The sequence below is a fragment of the Anomaloglossus baeobatrachus genome, chromosome 4, assembly GCF_048569485.1.
Source record: "Anomaloglossus baeobatrachus isolate aAnoBae1 chromosome 4, aAnoBae1.hap1, whole genome shotgun sequence".
In the NCBI taxonomy this organism is placed as follows: Eukaryota; Metazoa; Chordata; class Amphibia; order Anura; family Aromobatidae; genus Anomaloglossus; species Anomaloglossus baeobatrachus.
Window position 1 is genome coordinate 596694753 of NC_134356.1, and position 27555 is coordinate 596722307.

The window sequence follows — 27555 nt, forward strand, 5'->3', positions numbered from 1 at the left end:
GATTGTCTGTGAGTCTCGGATCACTCGCACCCATGCAAGTCTATGGGTGCGAGTGAAACATCAGACTGCACTCAGATGTCAGTGCAGTGCGATATACGCACAGGCTGAAAATGGAGGAGATGGGGAGATTAATCCCTCTCTTTTTTCCACAGTTGTGATCTGATCGCAAGATCGGATCACAGTCACATGACACTCAGATCACGCTCGCAACAGAGGCTGAGCCCAGGGTCATTAGCATATCACATCCAATGCCATACACTAATGTGACTCCACCCTCACTGCGCTGCTCCTGGTCATTGACAGATCTCTCACTATGGGAGAAACCTGTCAATCACCTGATGACTGGAAACAAGCTGTGGATAGAAGGAGCGCAATAGGGTCTTACCAGTGTAAAATATGGTGACTATTTAATAGAAAACCCCTCACCTGGAATGGTTGTGAGACTCACAACCAGTATAGAACCATATAACAGCTGCAGCCGATCCCACGTGTTAAAAACAGGAGCAAAACAAAAACCAGGAGAATTGTTGTGTACTCCGCGCTGCTGTACAAAGAAACCCTCCAAATAATAAAAGCAGTGTGGATGGTTTATTCTATGCGTTTCGAAAAGATATCCCCTCTTCTTCCTGAGGAAAATCCACCGGTGGATTTTCCTGAGGAAGAGGAGGGGATATCTCTTCGAAACGCGTAGAATAAACCATTCACACTGCTTTTATTTTTTGGAGGGTTTCTTTGTACGGCAGCGCGGAGTATACCACGATTGTCCTGGTTTTTGTTTATAATCACCTGATGAGAGACTGGAAGAAGTAGGCTGGAAACAATAGTCAGAGGTTAGACTAGTCTATCGCTGCCACCGCCTGGATCCACTAACTAACTTACATTTCTTTGTCGCTCCATTGGGAGACCCAGACAATTGGTTGTATAGCTTCTGCCTCCGGAGGCCACACAAAGTATTACACTTAAAAGTGTAAAGCCCCTCCCCTTCTGCCTATACACCCCCCGTGCATCACGGGCTCCTCAGTTTTTATGCTTTGTGCGAAGGAGGCACACATGCACGCATAGCTCCACATCTTAGTCAGCAGCAGCTGCTGACTATGTCGGATGGAAGAAAAGAGGGCCCATAACAGGGCCCCCAGCATGCTCCCTTCTCACCCCACTCTTGTCGGCGGTGTTGTTAAGGTTGAGGTACCCATTGCGGGTACAGAGGCTGGAGCCCACATGCTGTTTTCCTTCCCCATCCCTTAGGGCTCTGGGTGAAGTGGGATCCTAATCGGTCTCCAGGCACATGAGACCGTGCTCCCTCCGCAGCCCCTGGGGAATCTGCTGACAGGAGCCGAGTATCGACAGGGACAAGGCCCTGCTACTGTGAGGTACTCTGTGTCCCCGTGGGGACCGCGCATAGAGCGCTGATGCCACACACACTGCAGCACTGCTGGGTGTGTTAGTGCGCCGGGGACTTCCGCGCCGGCCGCGCTGTGAGGTACTCTGTGTCCCCGTGGGAACCGCGCATGGAGCGCTGGTGGCCATATACACTTCAGCACTGCTGGGTGTGTTTGTGCGCCGGGGACTACCGCGCCGACCGCGCTTATATGCCGGCCGCGCTTATTACTTTAGTCCCCGGCTTTTGCGGCCTAGTATCGCATATTCCCGCCCCCAGGCCTGCCAGTCAGGGGAAGGGCGGGACGCTGCACAGGACGTTAGTGCTGAGGGTTGGAGCATACTTGTATCCTCCTCCCCCCTCATACAGCACACTGGGGCTCCAGATTCCCGCACTTTCTAGGGCACGCCCACGGCCCCCTCCTCTCCACAGAACGCCGGCAGCCATTCCTGTCAGCACTTCTGACGCTGGAGAGGAGAGACAACAGGCTCTGGGAGGCCCATGCAGGGATTCTGGTGATCACACAACCGCTTTGAGCGGTCGGTAAGCAGCACCTGAGGTGCTGGCCCCACTGATTGCAGAAGTGTACATATATATATATGCTTATATGCTATACATTTACACTGTACTGTCGCACTGTTGATTTTTTGGCTATATACCCTCCTGGATGGTACTCAGAGGAGACAACAGCATGTCGTCTGCAAATAGCAAGGGTGCCAAAGCACAGGCTTACTTTGCAACCTGTACCTCATGTGCGGCTATACTACCGGCTGGTTCCACGGACCCTCATTGTGTCCAATGCTCGGCCCCTGTGGCACTTACTCAGCCGGAGCCTCTGCTACTGGTGGCCCAGGTAGAACCACCTGCTACCACTGTCCAGGTGACAGGGACGGAGTTTGCAGTGTTTGCTGACAAACTGTCTGAGACTATGGATAAATGGTCTGCTAGGATACTAGAAGCCTTACAGTCCAGACAGGTGACTCAGGCCCCGGGCACTGTTCAATCATTGACCCCAGGCCTTCCTCAATTGGAGCTGCAGAGTGCTCCTGGGATGTCCCATGGGTCCCAGGGTGAGGTCTCTGACATGGACCGCAGTCCCAGGCCGCCTAAGCGGGGGCGCTGGGAAATTCCCTCGACTTCATCACACTGTTCAGGGTCTCAGCAGGAAGACTCTCTGGATGATGAAGCGGAGGTAGCAGATCAGGATTCTGATCCTGAGACTGCGCTTAACCTGGATACACCTGAAGGTGACGCCATAGTGAATGACCTTATAGCAACCATCAATCAGGTGTTGGCTATTTCTCCACCAGCTCCTACAATTGAGGAGTCAGCTTCTCAGCAGGAGAAATTCCGTTTCAGGTCTCCCAAGCGTCCATTGAGTATGTTTCTGGATCACTCTGACTTCAGAGAGGCAGTCCAGAAACACCGAGCTTGTCCAGATAAGCGTTTTTCCAAGCGCCTTAAGGATACACGTTATCCCTTCCCCCCTGACGTTGTCAAGGGCTGGGCTCAGTGTCCTAAGGTGGATCCTCCTGTCTCCAGACTGGCGACTAGATCCATAGTTGCAGTGGAAGATGGGGCTTCACTCAAAGATGCCACTGACAGACAGATGGAGCTCTGGTTGAAATCCATCTATGAAGCTATCGGCGCGTCTTTTGCTCCAGCATTCGCAGCCGTATGGGCACTCCAAGCTATCTCAGCTTGTCATGCGCAGATTAATGCAGTCACACGTACATCTGCTCCGCAAGTGGTGTCCTTAACCTCTCAGGCGTCGGCATTTGCGTCCTACGCCATTAATGCGGTCCTGGACTCTACGAGCCGTACAGCGGTAGCATCCGCCAATTCGGTGGCAGTCCGCAGGGCCATGTGGTTACGTGAATGGAAGGCAGACTCCGCTTCCAAAAAGTTCTTAACCGGTTTGCCATTTTCTGGCGACCGCCTGTTTGGTGAACGATTGGATGAGATCATTAAACAATCCAAGGGAAAGGACTCTTCCTTACCCCAGTCCAAACCAAACAGACCTCAACCACGGAAGGTACAATCGAGGTTTCGGTCCTTTCGGCCCGCGGGAAGGTCTCAGTTCTCCTCGTCCAAAAGGCCTCAAAAGGATCAGAGGAACTCCGATGCATGGCGGTCTAAGTCACGTCCTAAAAAGACCGCCGGAGGAACCGCTCCCAAGGCGGCCTCCTCATGACTTTCGGCCTCCTCACACCGCATCCTCGGTCGGTGGCAGGCTTTCCCGCTTTTGCGACGCCTGGCTGCCACAGGTAAAAGACCGATGGGTGAGAGACATTCTATCCCACGGTTACAGGATAGAGCTCAGCTCTCGTCCGCCGACACGTTTTTTCAGAACATCCCCGCCCCCCGAGAGAGCCGATGCTCTTCTTCAGGCGGTGTGCACTCTGAAGGCGGAAGGGGTGGTGATCCCTGTGCCTCTTCAGCAACAGGGTCACGGTTTTTACTCCAACTTGTTTGTGGTACCGAAAAAGGACGGATCCTTCCGTCCTGTTCTGGACCTAAAACTGCTCAACAAACACGTAAAAACCAGGCGGTTCCGGATGGAATCGCTCCGCTCCGTCATCGCCTCAATGTCCCAAGGAGATTTCCTAGCATCAATCGACATCAAAGATGCTTATCTCCACGTACCAATTGCACCAGAGCATCAGCGCTTCCTGCGTTTCGCCATAGGAGACGAACATCTTCAGTTCGTGGCACTACCTTTCGGCCTGGCGACAGCCCCACGGGTCTTCACCAAGGTCATGGCAGCAGTGGTAGCAGTCCTACACTCTCAGGGACACTCGGTGATCCCTTACTTAGACGATCTGCTTGTCAAGGCACCCACTCAAGTGGCATGCCAACACAGCCTGAACATTGCTCTGGAGACTCTCCAGAGTTTCGGGTGGATCATCAATTTTCCAAAGTCAAATCTGACACCGGCCCAATCTCTGACATATCTTGGCATGGAGTTTCATACTCTTCCAGCGATAGTGAAGCTTCCACTGGACAAACAGCGTTCACTACAGACAGGGGTGCGATCTCTACTTCAAGGCCAGTCACACCCTCTGAGGTGCCTCATGCACTTCCTAGGGAAGATGGTAGCAGCAATGGAGGCAGTTCCTTTTGCGCAGTTTCATCTGCGTCCTCTTCAATGGGACATTCTCCGAAAATGGGACAGGAAGTCGACGTCCCTCGACAGGAAAGTCTCCCTTTCACGGGCAGCCAAGGCTTCCCTTCAGTGGTGGCTTCTCCCCACTTCTCTGTCGGGGGGGAAATCCTTCCTTCCCCCATCATGGGCTGTGGTCACGACGGACGCGAGCCTGTCAGGGTGGGGAGCGGTTTTTCTCCACCACAGGGCTCAGGGAACCTGGACTCCGACAGAGTCCTCCCTTCAGATCAATGTTCTGGAGATAAGGGCAGTGTATCTTGCCCTAAAGGCGTTCCAGCCGTGGCTGGAAGGCCAGCAAATCCGAATTCAGTCGGACAACTCCACAGCGGTGGCATACATCAACCACCAAGGGGGAACACGCAGTCGGCAAGCCTTCCAGGAAGTCCGGCGGATTCTTATGTGGGTGGAAGCCACGGCCTCCACCATATCCGCAGTTCACATCCCGGGCGTAGAAAACTGGGAAGCAGACTTTCTCAGTCGCCAGGGCATGGACGCAGGGGAATGGTCCCTTCACCCGGACGTGTTTCAGGAGATCTGTTGCCGCTGGGGGATGCCGGACGTCGACCTAATGGCGTCACGGCACAACAACAAGGTCCCAACATTCATGGCACGGTCTCAAGATCACAGAGCTCTGGCGGCAGACGCCTTAGTTCAGGATTGGTCGCAGTTTCAGCTCCTTATGGGTTTCCTCCTCTGGCACTGTTGCCCAGAGTGTTAAGCAAGATCAGGTCCGACTGTCGCCGCGCCATCCTCGTCGCGCCAGACTGGCCGAGGAGGTCGTGGTACCCAGATCTGTGGCATCTCACGGTGGGTCAACCGTGGCCACTACCAGACCGACCAGACTTGCTGTCTCAAGGGCCGTTTTTCCATCTGAATTCTGCGGCCCTCAACCTGACTGTGTGGCCATTGAGTCAAGGGATCCTAGCGTCTTCAGGGTTATCTCAAGAGGTCATTGCCACTATGAGACAGGCTAGGAAACCAACGTCCGCCAAGATCTACCACAGGACGTGGAGGATATTCCTATCTTGGTGCTCTGATCAGGGTTTTTCTCCCTGGCCATTTGCCTTGCCCACTTTTCTTTCCTTCCTTCAATCAGGATTGGAAAAAGGGTTGTCGCTCGGCTCTCTGAAGGGACTAGTCTCAGCGCTCTGTGTTTTTTCAGAAGCGCCTGGCCAGACTTCCACAGGTACGCACGTTCCTGCAGGGGGTTTGTCATAGTCCCTCCTTACAAGCGGCCGTTAGAACCCTGGGATCTGAACAGGGTACTGATGGCTCTTCAGAAACCACCTTTCGAGCCAATGAAGGATATTTCTTTTTCACGCCTTTCACAGAAAGTGGTTTTCCTAGTAGCAGTCACATCACTTCGGAGAGTGTCTGAGCTAGCAGCGCTGTCATGCAAAGCCCCTTTCCTGGTGTTTCACCAGGACAAGGTGGTTCTGCGTCCGGTTCCAGAATTTCTCCCTAAGGTGGTATCCCCTTTTCATCTCAATCAGGATATCTCCTTACCCTCTTTTTGTCCTCATCCAGTTCACCAGTGTGAAAAGGATCTGCACTTGTTAGATCTGGTGAGAGCACTCAGACTCTACATTTCTCGTACGGCGCCCCTGCGCCGTTCGGATGCACTCTTTGTCCTTGTCGCTGGCCAGCGTAAAGGGTCACAGGCTTCGAAATCAACCCTGGCTCGGTGGATCAAGGAACCAATTCTCGAAGCTTATCGATCTTCTGGGCTTCCGGTTCCCTCTGGGTTGAAAGCCCATTCTACCAGAGCCGTGGGTGCGTCCTGGGCTTTGCGGCACCAGGCTACGGCTCAGCAGGTGTGTCAGGCGGCTACCTGGTCGAGCCTGCACACTTTCACGAAACACTATCAGGTGCATACCTATGCTTCGGCGGATGCCAGCCTAGGTAGGCAAGTCCTTCAGGCGGCGGTTGCCCACCTGTAGGAAAGGGCCGTTTTACGGCTCTCTTACGAGGTATTATTTTACCCACCCAGGGACTGCTTTTGGACGTCCCAATTGTCTGGGTCTCCCAATGGAGCGACAAAGAAGAAGGGAATTTTGTTTACTTACCGTAAATTCCTTTTCTTCTAGCTCCAATTGGGAGACCCAGCACCCGCCCCTGTTCCCTTCGGGCTGTTGTTCTTTGTGTACACATGTTGTTCATGTTGAATGGTTTCAGTTCTCCGAAATTCCTTCGGATTGAATTTACTTTAAACCAATTTATAACTTTTACTCCTTCTTGCTTTTGCACCAAAACTGAGGAGCCCGTGATGCACGGGGGGTGTATAGGCAGAAGGGGAGGGGCTTTACACTTTTAAGTGTAATACTTTGTGTGGCCTCCGGAGGCAGAAGCTATACACCCAATTGTCTGGGTCTCCCAATTGGAGCTAGAAGAAAAGGAATTTACGGTAAGTAAACAAAATTCCCTTCTTTTCTCAAACTTCGGAGTGTTTTCAGAGAAAATAAAAATCTCTGGCTTGTCGTACAACCAAGCTCTGATTTGTACCGCTCTTGGTGGGAATCAGACGTAGAAGTAATTTCAATCCTTACTGTGCTTTATTACAAAGTGTGCTTATTATATAAAGTGTACCTCAACTTTTGCAGCCAGGGATGGTGTCCTGGCTAAAGTTTGGAGTTCAGCTCATTCAGTCTATTCTAGGAACCAATGAACAATGCAAATTGTGTGGGGGTGTGGGTGTGCGGGGGTTTGGGTGTGTGGGGGTGGGTGTGCGTAGGTGTGGGTGCGTGTGTGGGGGTGGGTGGGAGTGTGTGATATGATATTAGCACATCACTGCACACAGACATCCCCACACTTGCATATCTTGGCATATTATTAGTTGTTGAGGATAGTTCTACTACGCTGAATGCACTTGGACACACAAATCATCAAGATCCGCTGCTGGCAGCTCCCTTTGCAATTGTAGATGACCGATGTCCTATAGCTGTTCGATGGGAGACAAGTTCGGAGACGCTGCAGGCTATGGTGGCACGTTTAGGCCGTGCAGGCTGCTCACAGTAGTGCAAGCAATATACAGCCTGGAGTTGTCATGTTGAAAAATGGGTCCATGAGTAGTTTAGAGAAATGACCGTACCACTGGTTTCACCACTAAATCAATGTAATACTGAGCTGTTGGTGTACCTGGAATAAAGATTAAAGGGGTCCGACTACTGTACATTATGCCATCTCTCAGGAGTGGGGCCAGAGTAAAGCTGTACAAATTTTCCTTCGTGGTGTTGCAATTCATTTCAATGTTGAGGGGAATATGCGTGTGTGAGTATAAATACACTGCCTTGAAAAGGTATTCATACCCCGTGAACTTTCCACATTTTTTTTCATGATACACACTTAGCCCAATAAAATACATTTAAGTTTATCTAAAAATATAAATCTGAAAATGACGTGTATTTGTATTCAGCCCCCAATAGTTTGACACCCCTAAATAAAATCCCGAATGAGCAGTTTCCCCAGAAGTCGCCTAATTAGTAAATGAAGTCCACCTGTGTGTAATTTATTCTCCATATAACTACAGCTGTTCTGTGGAGGCCTCAGAAGTTTGTTTTAGAACACTAGGGATCAACCAGTGTAATGAAAACCAAGGACCACACCAGACTGGTCAGGGTAAATTTGTGGAGAAGTAATGGAAGGTCTCCCATATGATGCAAGGGTGAAAAAGTTAGATATGTTTAGCTTAGAAAAGCGACATCTCAGAGGAGATCTAATTTATTTTTATAAATACATGTGTGGGCAATATAAAGGACTGGCACGTGACTTATTTTTTCCAAAGACAATACTAAGGACCAGGGGGCACTCACTGCGAGTGGAAGAAAAGTGATTCCGGCAGCTGAATAGGAAAGGGTTCTTTACAGTTAGGGTATGTGCGCACGTTGCTTTTTACCTGCTTTTTACCTGCTTTTTTGCTGCTTTTTCTTCTGCGCTGTTTAATGCCAAAATGGATGTGTTCTTCTATTCAAGCAAAGTCTATGGGAATTTGGGTTTCTTGTTCACACTATGTTGTTCAAAATGCTGCCTTTTTGAGGCAGAACTTTGGTCAAAAACTCAGCCTTTCAAAGAAGCAACATGTCAATTGTTTTTGCCATTTGGGTTTTGCACTGCAATGCTGAGTTTTTGACCAAAGTTCTGCCACAAAAAGGCAGCATTTTGAACAACATAGTGTGAACAAGAAACCCAAATTCCCATAGACTTTGCTTGAATAGAAGAACACATCCATTTTAGCATTAAACAGCACAGAAGAAAAAGCAGCAAAAAAGCAGGTAAAAAGCAACGTGCGCACATACCCTTAGAGCGGTCAGACTGTGGAATGCCCTACCACAAGAGGTAGTAATGGCAGATACTATAACAGCTTTTAAAAAAGGGCTGGATGATTTCCTCAGTACACACAACATTGTTGGTTATAAATGACTTAGTGACCAAATGTAGAATCGGTGGAGGAAGGGTGAACTAGATGGACCTAGGTCTTTTTTCAACCTAAGTAACTATGTAACTATATAATAAGGGTTAAGTTGTAAAAAATAAATTAAATTAGCCCAAGCTCTGAACATCTCATGGAGCACTGGTCAATCCATTATCCAAGTTTGGCACAACTGCAAACCTACTAAGACATTGACCGTCCACCTAAACTGACATCCCAAGCAAGGAGAGCACTAATTAGACAAACAGCCAAGAGGTCCATGGTCAGTCCAGAGGAGCTCCAGAGATCCACATGTAAGATGGGAGAATCTGTCCACAGGTCAATTATTAGTCGTATACTACACAAATCTGGCATTTATGAGAAAGTGGCAAGAAAGACATTTTCTAAAGCAAGCCATAAGAAGTCCCGTTTGCAGTTTGCTAAAAGCCATGGAGTGGGCACAGGTAGCATGTGGAAGAAGGTCAGATGAGAACAAGGTAGATTTTTTTTTTTTGTTTTTTTTTGGGCTGAATGCAAAAAATGGCGGCAAACTAACACTGCACATCTTCCTGAAAGCACCATCCTCGCTGTCACACATGGTGGAGGCAGCATCATACAGTGGGGATACTTTTCTCTATCTGGGATAAGGAAGCTGGTCAGAGTTGATAGGAAGGTTATTAGAGCTAAATACAAGGTAATCCTGGAGGAAAGACTGTTATAGGCTGCAAAAGACTTGAGACTGGGGTGTAGGTTCACCTTCCAGCAGGATAACGACCCTAAACATACTGCTAGAGCTGCAATGGATGGTTTAGGTCAAATCATATTCATGTGTGGGAATGTCACGTTCCGGATTCTCAATGCAAATTAGGTCTGAACTAAAACTCAAATTGTGCTCACAGATGTCTCCATCCAATCTCACTGAGCTAGGGCTATTTTGTAAAGCGGCATGGGCCAAAAAAATCAGCCTCTAAATTTGCAAAGCTGGTAGAGACAGACCCCAAAAGACTTGCAGCAGTAATTGCAGTGGAAGGTGGTCCTACAAAGTATTGACTCAGGGGGGCTGAAAACAAATACATGTCACAATTTTCAGATTTATATTTTTAAAATATTTAGAAATCACATATTTCCTTTACAATGTCACAAATACTTAGTGTTGGTACATCACAGAAAATCCCAGTAAAATGGTGTGGGAAAAAAATGTGGAAAAGTTCATGGGGTTTGAATAATTTTTTTCAAGGCACTGCATGTGTGTGTATATAGAGAGAGGTTGTGTGCGTGTGTGTGTGTGTGTGTGTGTGTGTGTGTGTACACATATATATTACATACACACGTGTATATACTGTATATTATACTGTGGATATGTATTTTAGATGCAGTACAAATTACCTATGGATGGATCAGTCCTTAAAGACTTTAAGGGTATGTGCGCACGTTGCTTTTTACCTGCTTTTTTGCTGCTTTTTCTTCTGCGCTGTTTAATGCCAAAATGGATGTGTTCTTCTATTCAAGCAAAGTCTATGGGAATTTGGGTTTCTTGTTCACACTATGTTGTTCAAAATGCTGCCTTTTTGAGGCAGAACTTTGGTCAAAAACTCTGCTTTTCAAAGAAGCAACATGTCAATTGTTTTTGCCATTTGGGTTTTGCACTGCAAAGCTGAGTTTTTGGCCAAAGTTCTGCCACAAAAAGGCTGCATTTTGAACAACATAGTGTGAACAAGAAACCCAAATTCCCATAGACTTTGCTTGAATAGAAGAACACATCTATTTTGGCATTAAACAGCGCAGAAGAAAAAGCAGCAAAAAAGCAGGTAAAAAGCAACGTGCGCACATACCCTTAGTCTGTGTGCATGGTGCGTTTTTCCGCTGCGTTTTTCGGATGCGTTTTTGGTCTAAAATCTGCATGATTTTGCTTCCCCAGCAAAGTCTGAGTTTTCATTTTTGCTTTTCGCACAGTGCAGTTTTGTTTTAGGTGCATTTTTGTGGTGACCACAAAGATGCAACATGTCAATTATTTCTGCGTTTTTGCCACCGTTTTTCACCCATGCAATGCACTGGAAAAAATGCGGCAAAAAAGCGCAAAACCGCATGCTTTTTTATGCTTTTTTTTTTATTTACATCGGGTGCTGGAGTTTTTTTGCGTTTTTGCAGCCAAAAAAGCACAGAAATGCTGCATCTTTATGGTCACAAAAAATGCAACGTGTGCACATAGCCTAAGACATATCAATATGTGTGGACCGCACTAATGTAAACTTGACCCCATTTGCTGATTAGCAAAAAGCTTTATCAGGATAAGTCTGGATGAGTGCAGCAAGTTTAAAATGTACCTGTGTGGCTACATGCTGTCAAAAGTGAAGGTACACTTTATAGATGGCGCCAGGCACCGCCTATCTGCCATCCACTGCAGTGTTTCTGCCTGTCATGTGCATGCTATGCCCTAAGCTTCGCTGATCCCTCATGAAATGTTCTGTTTTTTATCCTTCCTCCCTCTGTTTTCTTTCTATTTTTCCCTCTTGCTTGACCCAGAGAAATTGATTGAGGGTCTGAAATCTCCGGAACCACAGCTTCTGCTTCCTCACCTTGTACAGCTGGCAGATCCTTTTGGGAGCACCTCTGAGACTATGAATGGTAAAGATTTGTGGGATGGGGCAGCACATAACTTTTTTTTTTTTTTTTTTTTTTTTTTTTTATTGATGATGTTAAAGGTGACTGAAAATTTACTGGGCTGCTTAATGTAGTTTTGATACAATCACTGGTTTATTAGCAGGAGATTATCATTAGAGGACTAGTTGCCCTGCTGTAGGTAGTCCAGCATATTCATGAGCTCTGTATAACTGCTAAATCTGCAGCAGAGAAAACATTGGTTTTATCAATGACAGCAAAGAGCTCAGTGAGTGACACATCGCTGGAATCAGGATCTATCTCTACATTATGCTGTTCTCAGATGGGGGAGAAAAAACCTGATGACAGATTCCTGTGACCTAAAAGTTCACCCTGAGATCCAAGATAAGGACATGAGAGCCATTTGTCCATATATTTCTTGTATTATTGTTGGCTCTTTTAACAGAATGGTTGCCTCAACTTTGTTTAAAATGGTATTCCCAGCTTGTGATCATTGATGGTCCGATTTCTTGGTGAACAGTGATGGCCACATTGATCATCTGGTGATGGCATATCCTAGCGATATCCCTTTAAACCAAATGTGGGCCCATTACAAGGATATGTTATCACATTATGATTGGTGGTGGGTCCAGCCTTTGGCTCCTTCAACTTAAGAGGTCAAAACACTTTGATCATACGGTGACGGCATATCCCAGCAATTTGCAATCACATTACAAGTTGGGAATACTCCTTTAAATATCACTAGTATAAGAAGTCCAACTCTGTTCCTCATCGAGTCGGAGAATGGAGTGGTCTTCGGAACCTAAAATTCAGCCCCCAACCGGTCATAAAGCAAAGGCAAACTACTGATTAGCCATCAATTAGTGAAATTAGAATACCCCTCTTAACGATGGACCACCATGGTATAAATCATGATTGACACACAAGTTGTCCATCCTCTGGTAGAAGCTGAAGAAGAGCTCCTAAATTTCAAAGGAATGACCTTTTCTCGTAAGAAACCTCTCTGCCGGCGTCCTTGTCGGCTTTGACCGCTGACTTCCATTGCCTGTATTATCACTGAGGATTTTATGTACACGCTCACAATGTGATCTCTGGAGAGAGCACATTTCCACTAAATGTCAACAATGAACTTGTGCTAAATGCCATCTATTAAATGTCCCACAGACATTTTCTGCTTTCCGCTGACATGTGGCTTTCACCTTAGGTTAGGGATGTGTTATGTAGATAACGAATCATCTCGGATGATGGTGAACACAAACCTCAGGCCATGAGTAGAAATGTGGACAAATATGGAAATCCTGAATTTGAGTATTCCAGGAGTAACGTGCATTGACGAGGATATAGTGTATGTTTATGTAGCAGCCGGACAGTTTAGTCTGAATACTGACCACCTCTATTTATTACCTATGCCCCGAACAGGTGATCAGTATCAATTTGGTGGGTGTTGACATCTGGCATCAACACCGATAGCAGGCTCAAGGCATCTAGGAAGCTTAAAAAAAATAAAATAAACAATAAGGAAAAGTTTGAATCTTCCCTTTTTCCCCAATTCCAAATTAAAGGAATAATTAAAAAAAAAAAAACAAAAAAAACCATTGTGTTCTATGAAAATGTAAAATTTAATTGACCTGTATGGTAAAGACCTTGAAGAAACTAATCTAAATCCCAGAATTGCTGCTTTACAGACACCAATCCTACCACTAAAAAAACAAAACAAAAAAAAAAACAGTAAAAAGGCCAAAGTCTTTTATATACCCCAAAATGGTATAATTAAAAATGTCAGCTTGCCACAAAACATTTAGGCCCTCACACAGGTCCCTCAAAGGAACAAATCAAAACGTTACAGATCTCACAAGGGAAGATGGCGACACAAGCAACAATGTGTTTGTTTTACAAAGTTAAGATTTTTTTTTTTTAGCCGCTAAAATAGAATTTTAATATTGTCATAATCGTACTAAAGTGCAGAAATCATTATGCCAGGTTCTTTACCAAATATTGAGCAATAATAACAAAACCCAAAAAACAAGAATTTGAAGGTTTTGAGCAGGCTTTTTGCCATTTAAAGGCAACCAGTCACCAGATTTGGGGCCCATGAGCTGCGGCCACAATCACTGGACTCTTATATACAGCATTCCAATATGCTGTATATAAGAACCCAGGCCTCTGTGTAGAACGTAAAAATCACTTTATAATACTCACCTAAACGGTCACTGCGGTGGAGTTGGGTCATATGGGCATCTCCGGTGCCGGCGTCTCCTCTTTCGGCCATCTTTGTCGTCCTTTTTCTGAATTCGGGCTGCATGACGCGTCCTACATCATCCACACTTGCCAGCATTGAGGTCCTGTGCAGGCGTACTTTAATCTGCCCTGCTCAGTATTGTAGTGCGCCTGCGCGGGACTGGCGAGTGTGTATGACATAGGACAGGCTTCAGAAGGAGGACAAAGATGGCCAAAAGAGGAGGCGCCGTCACCAGAGAACAGAGACGCTCATATGACCCAACTCCACCGCAGCAACCGTTTAGGTGAGTATTATAAAGTGATTTTTACGGTCTACACAGCGGCCTGGGCTCCTATATGCAGCATGTTAGAATGCTATATACACGAGCCCACTGCTGATGGCCGCAGCTTATAGGCCCCAAATCTACTGACAGGTTCCCTTTAACCCCAGTTGCCAATTTTTCTTTTTTGCAGTACATAATATGGTACAATGAAGGGTTTCATTCAAGGCTACATCGCGTCACCACCCCTCCCCCCACCCAAAAAGTCTTCATACGGCCTATTGATGGAAAAGTAATAAAGTTGTGACTCTTGAAAGAAAGGAGGAAGAAAAACAAAGTGCAAAAAAAAAATAAATTCTCAGCAATCTGTAAAAGTCTCAAACCCTCAACACATTCAACCATAACTGTTTACTTTTTCTTTTGTTTGATGTTGCTTAATCATAAGTAGGCAGCAATGTTTGGGGGAGAAGACCCCCGAGAGAGGCTTAGAAGTAAAATTCATATGTGTAACCTGATCACACGGAGATCTCGCACTGAGAATGCTGGTGCATACTGACACTAAAAGTGCTTGGCGAGGAGGAGAGCTGCACTGTGTCTCGATACATACAATGCCCTGCATCTGCCCCAGGTAGTAAAGAATAATTTCCTGATACCTGGCAAAGATCCAGAGCATTGCAGGTTACTGGCTGCCTGCATGATGCAGCTCTGTTATGTGCTTGATGATGAAATGATAAGACCATGCAGAGAGAAGAGCAGCAGTCCATCGGTGGCAGTGATAGATTCAGAGCAGTGTTTGTAATGACGCACAGTGCAGCTGTCCTCCTCTCCCTCCACTTGTCTGTAACAGTCCAGCTGTAAGGTCACCACCACTTCAATACTACAACATTACACAGAGAAAGCCGGTTTGGGCCTTTTCTGGGGACACGTTTCTATTTTTACTCTGTATTCTGCCTCCTGCTTATGATTGGGTAAAGTCATACAGGGGGAAAAAGTCAACGCCTTCCAGAGACGAATCTTTGCCAGTTCTGTCTTAGATTGTGAAATTTATGCTAATTTACACTATAATATCTCTGCAACGGAGATGAGAAATAAAAACTCCTGTTTTATTTGGCTAAGCAGCCACTATTCCATGACGTAGCCAGTTTAGCGCTTGCAAAAGGGGTGAAAGTCGTCTAAAATACTGTAGAAAGCCACTAAATGTGTCACTGGGACGTACAGAACCGATTGTATAAATTACCCTCCCACCTGTGACATCACTTCCTGCTCTGCCGCTATTGGCTGCAGTTATGCTTCGCAGACTTGCTGCTTCTCGCTCCTCCTGTTGACATTTTGCACATTATACTGAGAGGTCTCTGCTCCCTATTAAATCAGGAAAGTGTGCGAGGTGCAACTTCAGCCGCCGTGATGCCAGAGCTGGGGGGTAGGTGGGTTGCTTTTTTCTTTTTTTTTTTTTTTTTCTTATGGAATTCATCAGTAAATTCTCAGACTCCTAATGCAACAGTCATAAAGACTCACACAGTTGGGGTACGTGAGCTGACTGCCCCAACATTTCGGCTGCTCGCCTTGTTTTCGGAGCCATATTGTTGGAGATAACTCTTGATCTTCCAAGCTTGCGCACTATTTGCGTTGCAGTCAATAAGGAACTATAAAAATGAATTTGGTATGTAATCTAAATCTTATGTGGGCAGAATTTACCACTGCTGATCTTTACTAATAAAACTGGTCTTTTGGGATGTGTCTCATGTCTACTTTTCTCTGCTGTCCTCTCCTCCCTCCTCTGTTACATGGTGATTTCCACTCCTACTATCTCTCCCCACACAAGGCAAGGCAGAGCCTGTGGTGGAAAGCCTCATTCCTGGGCTGGAGCCTCCCATGCCTCAGCGCCTCTCTTCCCAGGCAGACTCCATTGCTTCAAATCGCACAGGTTGGTGTTGGATGTTTTCATACAATAATCTGAATTTACCATACGATGATGCTGGATGTTTTTGCCTAGGTCATTCCACTCTGGTGACTGGAACATGAGATCCTCTGTTGCTGGATCAGCATTACACAAAAGATTTCAAATAACATTTTTAAGGGCACTTACCATTTTTAAAATTATGTCCTGGCACAGACCTATTCAGATCTGTGAGGGTCTCTGTGTTAGGATATCAACCTTTACCTGGCTCTCTTACCATTACCATTGTGCCTAATGCGGGAGTCACACGATACAATCTATTGTGCGATCGTATTCGCCCCCGTCGTTTGCGTCACGGGCAAATCGCTGCCCGCGTCGCACAAAGTCGTTAAACCCCCGTCACACGTACTTTCCTGCTGATCGACGTCGCTGTAGGCGGCGAACATCCACTTACTGAAGGGAGTGGGTTGTTCGGTGTCACTGCGACGTCACACAGCCGCCGGCCAATAGAAGCGGAGGGGCGGAGATGAGCGGGACTTAAACATCCCGCCCACCTCCTTCCTTCCGCATAGCCGGCGGGAGCCACGGTACGCAGGTAAGCTGTGTTCATCGTTCCCGGGGTGTCACACGGAGCGATGTGTGCTACCCCGGGTACGATGAACAATCTGCGCAAATAAGATTAAACAATTTTTTAAAAATGAGCGACGTGTACACGATACACGATTTACAATCGATTAAGAGTCGCGCTTAGGTGTCACACGAGACGACGTCGTGAACTATGCCGGATGTGCGTCACGAAAACAGTGACCCCCGACGACCTATCACACGATAGCTCGTCTCGTGTGACGCCCGCATAAGACTAGCTGCACAACGCTGACTATTTTCTCCGAAGAGGGCCAAGAGCATATTGATCACATGTTATACTTACAACACACACAGACCCCCACGGTTTATCTGAAATGTCTCTAGGACCTGTCAAGTTTTTTTTAAATGATACATGGGCTTTAAGCTTAAAGTGTAATTCCCAACATTGGAAGGTAACATCAGTCTATAGGATTGACGCCAACTTTCTGCTTGGTGGGGTCTGAATGTTGAGATCCTCACTGATCCTTTGAAATCCTGGGTCAAAAAGACAATGAACAGAGTGGCTCACATGTTCTATGGGACTACCAAAGATACTAGGGTATCACACATCTTTTTGCAGCAGTCCCATGTAGAGTAAATGGAGCGATGACACATAACCGCAGCCACCACAATTCTGGCTGGGATTTTCAGAGCCCTCAGGATCAGTAGACATCTCAGTTTGTGGACCCCTACTGATCAGAGAATGATCTATCGATGATGTCCAATGTTGGTAATAGCACTTATACACAGAAACGGCATAATAATAAGCCTTCTATAAATGGTGCTCTACCCACGTACCATCTCAGAATCTCGCCTCATATGCGTATGACTTCTTGTGTAGTAATGTGGGGAGGAGTGACTTTTTTTTTTTTTTTAGTGAATATAATGAATTCCATAGCTTGTGTATGTCATGTAGGATTCCTGTGATTACCTGAACTGATGCCTCTAACACTCTCCGTTCCTTTTAATGCTTTCCTCTGGACCCTTCAGACTCCCTTACCGGGGAGGACTCCTTGCTTGACTATTCTATTCTGTCTAACCCTGCGGCTGACCTTCTTGATGAGTTTGCTCCAGTAACACTCTCTGCTCCAACATCAGCAGGTAATACATGGAATTGTTAGTGAACCTCCTGCGATATCACACTGTATTTTTACCTTACATATTTTATTTATATCCATTCATCTGTTTGTTCTGTGAGACATAGAAGCAAAGCTAATGCTGTCCATACTGCGTTGGGGGGAAGAAGAAATGGGCTACATAGCGGAGCGGAATAATGAACGTTCCCAATATGGAGAATTGTTAATAATCTTTGCTTCAAGGTGATCCTTGAGTTCTATGAGATTGTCCAAGGACAGGTGTCTCGGCCACTTTTGTCCACATGATACCTGTCTGTCCGTAGTGTCACCCAGTAGTGATAAGAAGTACAGTACTGACCCTAGTGAGGTCACAGTGACCTATACCCATCTCTTTGGAAGTGGCATCCCTTTGGAAGAGAGCACAGGCAGAATATTATTTAAAACACTTAAAAGGGAGCACTTTTAATGTTCCTCCCCAGATGCAGTTCCTTAAAAAATGAACAAACCACTCAGTACTTGCCTTCCCTGGGGCCACCAGTGAGTCTGATGCTGCTCCTGGTGTCTCATTGCCTGTAGCACTAATGTTGCGTAGACAGCGTGGCAGCCAATCAGGGACCACCGGTGAGTCCTGGCTCATGCTCCCAGTGTCTCATTGGCTATCGTCACGTTGACAGCCAATCTGTGAGCTTAGCGTCTCTGCAAGTGTAGATGCAACCACCCTCCCGTCATAGTCACTGAGCTCACTGACTATGGCGCTGCCGTCAGGTTAACAATTGGTGAGCTCAGTTGCTCTGATGGGGGTTGTTGCATCTACATTTGCAGAGACGCTGAGCTCACAGATTGTCTGTCATCACATTGACAACCAATGACCCACTGGGAGCATGAGCAGAGACTCACCGGTGGTCCCAGCGAGGGTCAGTGCAGAATGGCTTGCTAATTTGTGAACTATCTGCAACTGGAGTCTAACATTATTATTTCTCTGAACGATAAATGTTTTGTTCGTTTCTTTAAACATCCTCTTTACTGCCGATTTCCCTTTACACTGTTATCTTCCATATTTTAGCAGTAGTGATTCTAGGAGAGATGCTACATTTTTATACTTCATTACAAGCAAGTGATCATAGGACCAAAGGCAAAAGAAGAATTAAGTGTTATATTGGAAGATATTTATCAAACTAAATTTGGCCAAAAACCCTGTCTGTCAGACTCGCATCATATTTATGAAGTGTTTTAGATTCTTTCTATGCTTTGTCCATCGTTTGACAGCAATGGGGGCTTAGCTTAACATGCAAAATTATGTGCCAAACCATGCACCAGCAAAGTCGGGCAAATATCTTGCACAAAGTAAACCACTTAGTAAGTGGTGTAAACACAGACTAGAAGGTCTAAGGCTCTTCCAGGTCAAACATGAACCACTATAATGTATCTGATTCATTTTTAGGATTGTTTAGTCTAAATTTCCACTATTGAAAAATTGCAAGGTATTGATAAATCTCCACCAATGTGATATACCCATTGCAGGACTTGAAGGTTTGGTGCATGACGTGTACTCAAAGTAGCTATCACTTTGTAGGACCTACACTACTAAAATGAAAATATCTCCAAGGCGTACCTACGTTGCCTGACATATCATGACCAGAGTATGCCAGAAGTATTGTGCATACTTTTTCCAAATAACCTTAGCATCCTCTTATAGTCTACTCTGCTATGCGGAGTATGTTTCAGATTAAAGGCCCACAAAAATGCATCCACACCTGTCGATTGTTGGATCTATTGTGGGTCTCCTTACTTTCCCCTTACAGATGATGTTGAAGGACAGCAGCATCGGGCGATTGTAATTTTACTGCCTGATCTTTTTTGTTTCCAAAAGACACGGGCTCCTCTCCGGGGGAGACACGGGCTCCCTCTCCGGGGGAGACACGGGCTCCCTCTCCGGGGGAGACACGGGCTCCCTCTCCGGGGGAGACACGGGCTCCCTCTCCGGGGGAGACACGGGCTCCCTCTCCGGGGGAGACACGGGCTCCCTCTCCGGGGGAGACACGGGCTCCCTCTCCGGGGGAGACACGGGCTCCCTCTCCGGGGGAGACACGGGCTCCCTCTCCGGGGGAGACACGGGCTCCCTCTCCGGGGGAGACACGGGCTCCCTCTCCGGGGGAGACACGGGCTCCCTCTCCGGGGGAGACACGGGCTCCCTCTCCGGGGGAGACACGGGCTCCCTCTCCGGGGGAGACACGGGCTCCCTCTCCGGGGGAGACACGGGCTCCCTCTCCGGGGGAGACACGGGCTCCCTCTCCGGGGGAGACACGGGCTCCCTCTCCGGGGGAGACACGGGCTCCCTCTCCGGGGGAGACACGGGCTCCCTCTCCGGGGGAGACACGGGCTCCCTCTCCGGGGGAGACACGGGCTCCCTCTCCGGGGGAGACACGGGCTCCCTCTCCGGGGGAGACACGGGCTCCCTCTCCGGGGGAGACACGGGCTCCCTCTCCGGGGGAGACACGGGCTCCCTCTCCGGGGGAGACACGGGCTCCCTCTCCGGGGGAGACACGGGCTCCCTCTCCGGGGGAGACACGGGCTCCCTCTCCGGGGGAGACACGGGCTCCCTCTCCGGGGGAGACACGGGCTCCCTCTCCGGGGGAGACACGGGCTCCCTCTCCGGGGGAGACACGGGCTCCCTCTCCGGGGGAGACACGGGCTCCCTCTCCGGGGGAGACACGGGCTGTCTGGCAGCAACTTTGTTCTCTCTACTTTTGAAAAACATGTGTGAACTCTTGGCCAATTTGGAGCTCTCGTGTACGGGAACGTAAGGAGAGACTGCTCTGTGCCGAGCAAATCTTCAGCCGGCAGCCACCTTGTGTATGGTCAGCTTTACTTCGGAGTTATACATAAGGGGGGAATTTCTCATGTATAAATTTGACATGGCCAAGAAGAGGACATCCTGCTAAATATTTGCTCATTTTAGATAATTACTTTGAGACAGCATTTGCTCAGTGGATTCTAAGAGTGGAATCCGATTTATTTTTATCCTGTGCCCTACCACATCTAGCTGGCTTTAGTTTGGCTTTCACATTAAAGCATCTTTAATTATTAATCCTTTAAAATTCAGATGTAAAGGAACAAATGTACACCGGAAGATTGGCCGCCCGTTCTCTCTATCAGGTCACAATAAACATTTGACATTTCCTGGTGTTTAAGTTTCCAGAAATAGTTTTCCATAGTCTGAAGATCATTTTTTGTTCCCAAGTACGGTATTTTGCTTTGAAGTGGAAAATGTAAAACAAGCCATGTGCAGTAAGTTCTCCTCTGTCGGAAAAATCCATCCGTTTATCAAATCTAAGTATATACAGTGGATATAAAAAGTCTACACCCCTATAAAATATCAGGTTTTTGTCTGTCATGTGAAATTACAAAAAAACCCCACAAGAATATGATTTCAGAACCTTTTCCGCCCTTTGTCACCCTTTTAATCTGTAGAAATCCTTTCAGAAAAAAAATTAACTTTGAAGGGGAAGATAAAAATAACCAAACTTAAATAATGTGGTTGCAAAAGTGTGAACACCCTCATATAATTGGTTAATTCTGAACACGTTCCAATCACATTTTAATCTTGTTAAATCGTATTAAGCTCACAACTGCCATCATTTACAGTGGCCATCAAGAAATGGCTTAAAGGGAACCTGCCAGGTGCAATGTGCACCGACAACCACGAGCAGCTCTGGTGCATATTCCTAATAAGAGAACAAAGAAATCACAGCTCACCAGTCCGTGAATGGATAATAGCAGTGCCCGTAAATCCTAGACCAGTATCTAGGTGCATATAATGAAGTCGAGAAAGATGGAGAGTCCAGCACCGCTCAGTAAAGTTTAAAACATAGCTTTATTAGGAATAAAAGTTTAAAGCCGTGGAAAAAAACTTCCATTTAGCTCCATAAGGAGACCAGGTAAGTGTCTTCGTCTACGCGTTTCAGGCACAACATGCCTTTAATCATGACAACCAAAGAAATATAAAAAAAGATTAAAGTATTTCTAAAGATCCTTTATGATTTGAAAATGAGCGTAGGGACTAGTCGTAAGGGTGTTAGTTCCTGCACTCATTCCGCCCTCTTAGCATGGTAGTACACCCACAGGGGCGTGTTAGCATGCTATTCAATGCCCATTGCCCAGCGTCATCAGTGGTGACGTGCGTACCTGTGTCCGTTCCACCACCTCAGAACGCCGGGCTTAGGGTCATTGCTCATGATCAGAAGTCCTGGCACTTCCGGTCATGCGCACTAGACCTCTCTGAAGCTGGGATGCATACACCCGGCTTCATAGTGCGCATGACCGGAAATGCATTGCATTCTGAGCCATGCACACTGAAACGAAGCCCAGCATTCTGAGGCGGTGCAACGGACATAGGTATGCGTATCACTGCTGATGAGGACGCTGTGCACTGGACATTGAGTTCCATGTTGGCACGCCCCTGTGGGCAATCTAACATACAAAGAGGGCGGAATGAGCGCAGGAACTAACTCCCTTTTGTCTACTCCCTGGCCTCATTAGCATATCGTAAAGGATCTTTAGAAATACTTTTTCTAAAGATCTCTATCTATGCTACTAGATACAGGGACATTTAGGCAGGGATTAGCAATATACACCCAGAACTGCTCGTGGTTCAGGCTACATATTATTCCCTTTTAATGCTGTCAGAAACTCAAAGGAAACCTAAATAAACTTTACTTTAGCTCTGCAGTTTTAATTTTTGAATCAAAAATATTTCATTTAGCTTTTTAATAGTTGTCCAGATTATGAGCGACATTACCAGTGGAAAAAGTTCCGAAATGATTCTTATTGGTATAATTTTTGTTACATGACTAAAACCTGTCGTTTTAAACTGGGTGTGTAAAGATTTTATATCCACTGTAGCTGTATATGGGAATCTTCATGTATACATCTGTAAGAAAGATATGTGCCAGTAGTGCACTTTGGACTTCCAATGTCTTACGTAGGACACCATGGTGTGAACCATAATCCATTCTTTTAGAGAATTTTCTCAGTAACTTGAGATGTATTGAGTGAAGGACCAGGGTGAAGCCAGGGTTTTGTTCCTGCTTCCTGTATTGAGAGCTCATGTACTATATTCACTCTTCTGGGCTTTAATTTTTCCTTACTTGTTCATCCACTACATCCTGTAATATCTGCAATTGTTTTAAGTGTTTGTTTAACATTTGTCTTGTGGTCTTGTAGTTGTTTTGTGAAACTAAAGGTAGTTGGTGCAGTAGTTGATTTCATTTAGTTATATCTCTGCGTGTGTGTGTGTGTGTGTGTGTGTGTGTGTGTGTGTGTGTAACGTGTGCATGTGTGTCTGTGCGTGTGACGTAAGGTGGGGTGTCCTTCATAACAATTAAAGACGCTGCAGGAACAAAAGGTTTCTAATGGTTGCCTTCTCGGGAAACGTGGATTGGGCAAGGTGTATTGTCCATGACCGACCCATTTTGTTTCCTGGTGGTTTCCTCCTTTCATTTGAATACATTGCTGGATATGTTTGACTGAGCTGATTTTAATATAGATCTATATATAGATAGATAGAAATATAGATAGATATTAATAGCGAGATAGATCTAGATAGCGAGATACAGTGCTGGCCAAAAGTATTGGTACCCCTGCAATTCTGTCAGAGAATACTCAGTTTCTTGAAAATGATTGTAATCACAAATTCTTTGGTATTATCTTCATTTAATTTGTCTTCATTGAAAAAATTGTCAAACCCAAATTCCACACCAAACATAAAGGGAGTGGACAAAAGTATTGGCAATGTTTGAAAAATCATGTGATACTTCTCTAATTTGTGTAATTAATAGCACCTGTAACTTACCTGTGGCACCTAACAGGTGTTAGCAATAACTAAATCACACTTGCAGCCAGTTGACATGGATTAAAGTTGACTCGACCTCTGTCCTGTGTCTTTGTGTCCACCACATTGAGCATGGAGAAAAGAAAGAAGACCAAAGAACTGTCTGAGGACTTGAGAATCCAAATTGTGAGGAAGCATGAGCAATCTCAAGACTAAAAGTCCATCTCCAAAGACCGGAAAGTTCCTGTGTCTACGGTGCGCAGTGTCATCAAGAAGTGTAAAGCCCATGGCACTGTGGCTAACCTCCCTAGATGTGGAAGGAAAAGAAAAATTGACGAGAGATTTCAACGCAAGATTGTGCGGATGGTGGATAAAGAACCTCGACTAACATCCAAACAATTTCAAGCTGCCCTGCAGTCCGAGGGTACAACAGTGTCAACCAGTACTATCCGTCGGCGTCTGAATGAAAAGGGACTGTATGGTAGGATAGCCAGGAAGACCCCACTTCTTACCCCGAGACATAAAAAAGCCAGGCTGGAGTTTGCCAAAACTTACCTGAGAAAGCCTAAAACGTTTTGGAAGATTGTTCTCTGGTCAGATGAGACAAAAGTAGAGCTTTTTGGGAAAAGCCATCAACATATAGTTTACAGGAAAAAAAAAAGAGGCATTCATGGCGGAGGTTCCCTGATATTTTAGGGTTACTTTGCTGCTTCTGGCACTGGACTGCTTGACCGTGTGCATGGCATTATGAAGTCTGAAGACTACCAGCAAATTTTGCAGCATAATGTAGGGCCCAGTGTGAGAAAGCTGGGTCTTCCTCAGAGGTCATGGGTCTTCCAGCAGGACAATGACCCAAAACACACTTCAAAAAGCACTAGAAAATGGTTTGATAGAAAGCACTGGAGACTACTAAAGTGGCCAGCAATGAGTCCTGACCTGAACCCCATAGAGCACCTGTGGAGAGATCTCAAAAAGGCAGTTTGGAGAAGGCACCTTCAAATCTCAGGGACCTGGAGCAGTTTGCCAAAGAAGAATGGTCTAAAATTCCAGCAGAGCATCGTAAGAAACTCATTGATGATTACCGGAAGCGATAGTTCGCAGTTATTTTGGCTAAAGGTTGTGCAACCAAGTATTAGGCTAAGGGTGCCAATACTTTTGTCTGGCACATTTTTGGAGTTTTGTGTGAAATGATCAATAATTTGATTTTTTTTTTTTTTTTTTTTCATTGCAAGCAAGATAAATGAAGATAATAATACCAAAGAATTTGTGATTGCAATCATTTTCAAGAAGAAACTGAGTATTATCTGACAGAATTGCAGGGGTGCCAATACTTTTGGCCAGCACTACTGTAGATCTAGCTAGCGAGAGAGATCTAGATAGCAAGAGATCTAGAAAATATATATATATAATATAATATAATATATATATATATATATATATATATATATAATATAATATATATATATATATATATATATATATATATATATATATATATATATAATTTCTCAATATAATTTTTGTTCAGCGTTCTCAGTCGTTTCTCTTTAATGTGAGATTGTATCTGTTTTAATATTGCTTGTGTGACGTGCCCTTCTGTTCTCTCTACTTATATTATCATCATCATTGAAATAAATAGACCCCGATTTTATCATTTTTATTTTATTTTTTTATTGCTTTTGGACTAGTAGGTTTAGGGTTTTGCCATTTTTATGCCATGTTAGTGGAAATTTCAGTCTTCGTGGTTTTTTTTGTTTTTTTTTTTTTGCACTACAGCGGGTACTAATCAGTTCCCAGGAGCTGGTCAAGTAGCCACATGAGTAGTCTGTTGCTGCCAGACCAGTGCCCTGTGAACCCCCTCTTCCTTGTGATGGCATAGTCAGTCTTCTTTTGATTGAACGGCCTGCCATCATTGTAGCTTGATGAAAAAGGAATGTCGGCCCAGGCCAGCTAATCACAAGAAGGGTCCTGGATAGAAGAGTGTAGGGGTCAGTTCACGGGGCTCCTGTCTAACTGATACTGCAAATTAATTTGCACCAATTCAATTTTTCTCATTAATGTGAGCAGATTTTACGTCCCTGTTTACAGCTATAATTCCTCATTTAAGACTTTTGAAATTGTCGCAATTTTTCTTTTTTTTTTTTTTTCTGTCCTTCTTTCAAAGTTCAAGATGAACATGACATTTTTAAAGCTTATTGAAAGGGTCAAACAACGTTTTAGCCAAAAGAGAAAAGAAAGCGCGCAGAAAAGAACAAAAAACGTCTTTGGTTAAACACCGCGCACCATTCTTATGTATTTTTATGGCAACTCTGCCAGAGAAAGACAAAACATATTCCTTTAAACTGAACTGCAAATGATAAATCAAGAGCTTTATATACTACTCACAAAAAGTTAGGGATATTTTGCTTTTTGGTGAAATTTCAGGATGATCCAAAAATGTGCTCTAACCTTCTTTTTTTTTTTTTTTTTTTTTAGGTGATCTTAATGTGACTTTTTCTAAACTTTTGAATGTACAAGTCAAACTTCTCAAGGTTTCATTACTTTTTGCACAACTTGCTGTTCTTTACCAGGGTTCTTAATGGTAAAATTCACAACAGGTGTTTATCGCCCCCAAAAGATTTCAGTTTTCAGTTAGACTTTGTACGATGGGCTGCTAAAGGGTGCTTTACACGCTGCGACATCGCTAGCGATGTTGAGCACGATAGCACCCGCCCCCGTCGTTAGTGCGACATTTGGTGCTCGCCGCCGTAGCGAACATTATCGCTACGGCAGCGTCACACGAACATATCTTTTCAGCGACGTCATTGTGACCGCCGAACAATCCCTCACTCAAGGGGGAGGTGCGTTTGGCATCATAGCGACGTCACTGCGGCGTCACTAAGCGGCCGGCCAGTAGAAGCGGAGGGGCGGAGATGAGCGGGATGTAACATCCCGCCCACCTCCTTCCTTCCGCATTGCCGGTGGACGCAGGTAAGGAGATGTTCGTCGTTCCTGTGGTGTCACACATAGCGATGTGTGATGCCACAGGAACGACGAACAACATCGTACCTGCAGCAGCGATATTAAGGAAAGGAAAGGAGCGACGTGTCAACGATCTCCGTTTTTGAATGATTTTGCGATCGTTGATTGTCGCTCCTTGGTGTCACTCGTTGCGATGTCGCTACCGGTGCTGATCTCGACGATATATCGGTAGCGATGTTGCAGCGTGTAAAGCACCCTTAAGTCTTTGGCTTTACCCAGAAAGAAACGAGATAGGATGTTAAAACTTTACGTTTATTCCACAACCACTCTCCACTGAGGTCAACACACTTCTTACATCGGTATTCCAAGTTCTGTAAGCCTAGCAAAAAAGATTTCGGTTGTGCCTCAAACCAGGCATCCGTAGCAGCCCTGGCATTAGAAATGGTGTGAAATTTGGTACCTTTTTTGAGGTGTTTCTTCAGGTTTGGAAACAATGATTGTCAGAGGGAGCTAGATCTGGTGAATAAGGTGGGTGGTCAACCAGCTTTTCCAGTTTTGCCGTGGTTGCTTGTACAGTGTGAGTGGAGGCTTTGTTTTCCAGGAACAAGATTCCTTTGGACAGCTTGCCACACCTTTTGGCCTTCAGAGCTGCCTTCAATTGGTCCAAAAGTTCAATGTAATACCTTGCATTGATGGGGAACCCTTTTGAAGGTAGCCCACTAGTAGCACGCTCTCCTTATCCCAGAACACAGATGCCATCATCTTAGTGACTGATTTTGCACCCTGAACTACTTCGGACGAGGAGAACCACTGTGCCTCCACTCTGTTGACTGCTCCTTGTTTTCAGGGTCATACAAATAAATCCAGGTCTCATCAATAGTGATCAGTTGATCCAGGAAGTTCTTATCAGTCCGGAAACACTGACGAATGGACCGGGAATTTTTCACTCGCATGCTTCTCTAATCTGTTGTCAAATATTCGGGGACCCACTTTGCAGATAGCTTCCTCATGTCCAAATGTTCATGGATAATGACACAAACACGTTAACGGGAAATCCCCATGATGTATGCTATTACTATTGCTGAAATTCGTCGCTTTCCA

General features: G+C 45.7%; 1 protein-coding gene across 6 annotated transcripts in view; it reads left to right on the top strand.

The window, feature by feature from the left end:
- AAK1 (AP2 associated kinase 1) overlaps window positions 1-27555 on the top strand; it is a 205708-nt gene that overhangs the window by 149566 nt on the left and 28587 nt on the right. For 2 of the 6 annotated variants that reach the window (XM_075346167.1, XM_075346166.1), the window contains 3 exons: window positions 11473-11574; window positions 15889-15990; window positions 17578-17688. The exons of 3 other annotated variants lie outside the window; for them this stretch is intronic. In XM_075346167.1, the coding sequence (XP_075202282.1) occupies window positions 11473-11574; window positions 15889-15990; window positions 17578-17688 (315 nt within the window). The remainder of the gene's footprint in view (window positions 1-11472; window positions 11575-15888; window positions 15991-17577; window positions 17689-27555) is intronic. One more of the 6 variants, XM_075346168.1, reaches the window with a different exon arrangement.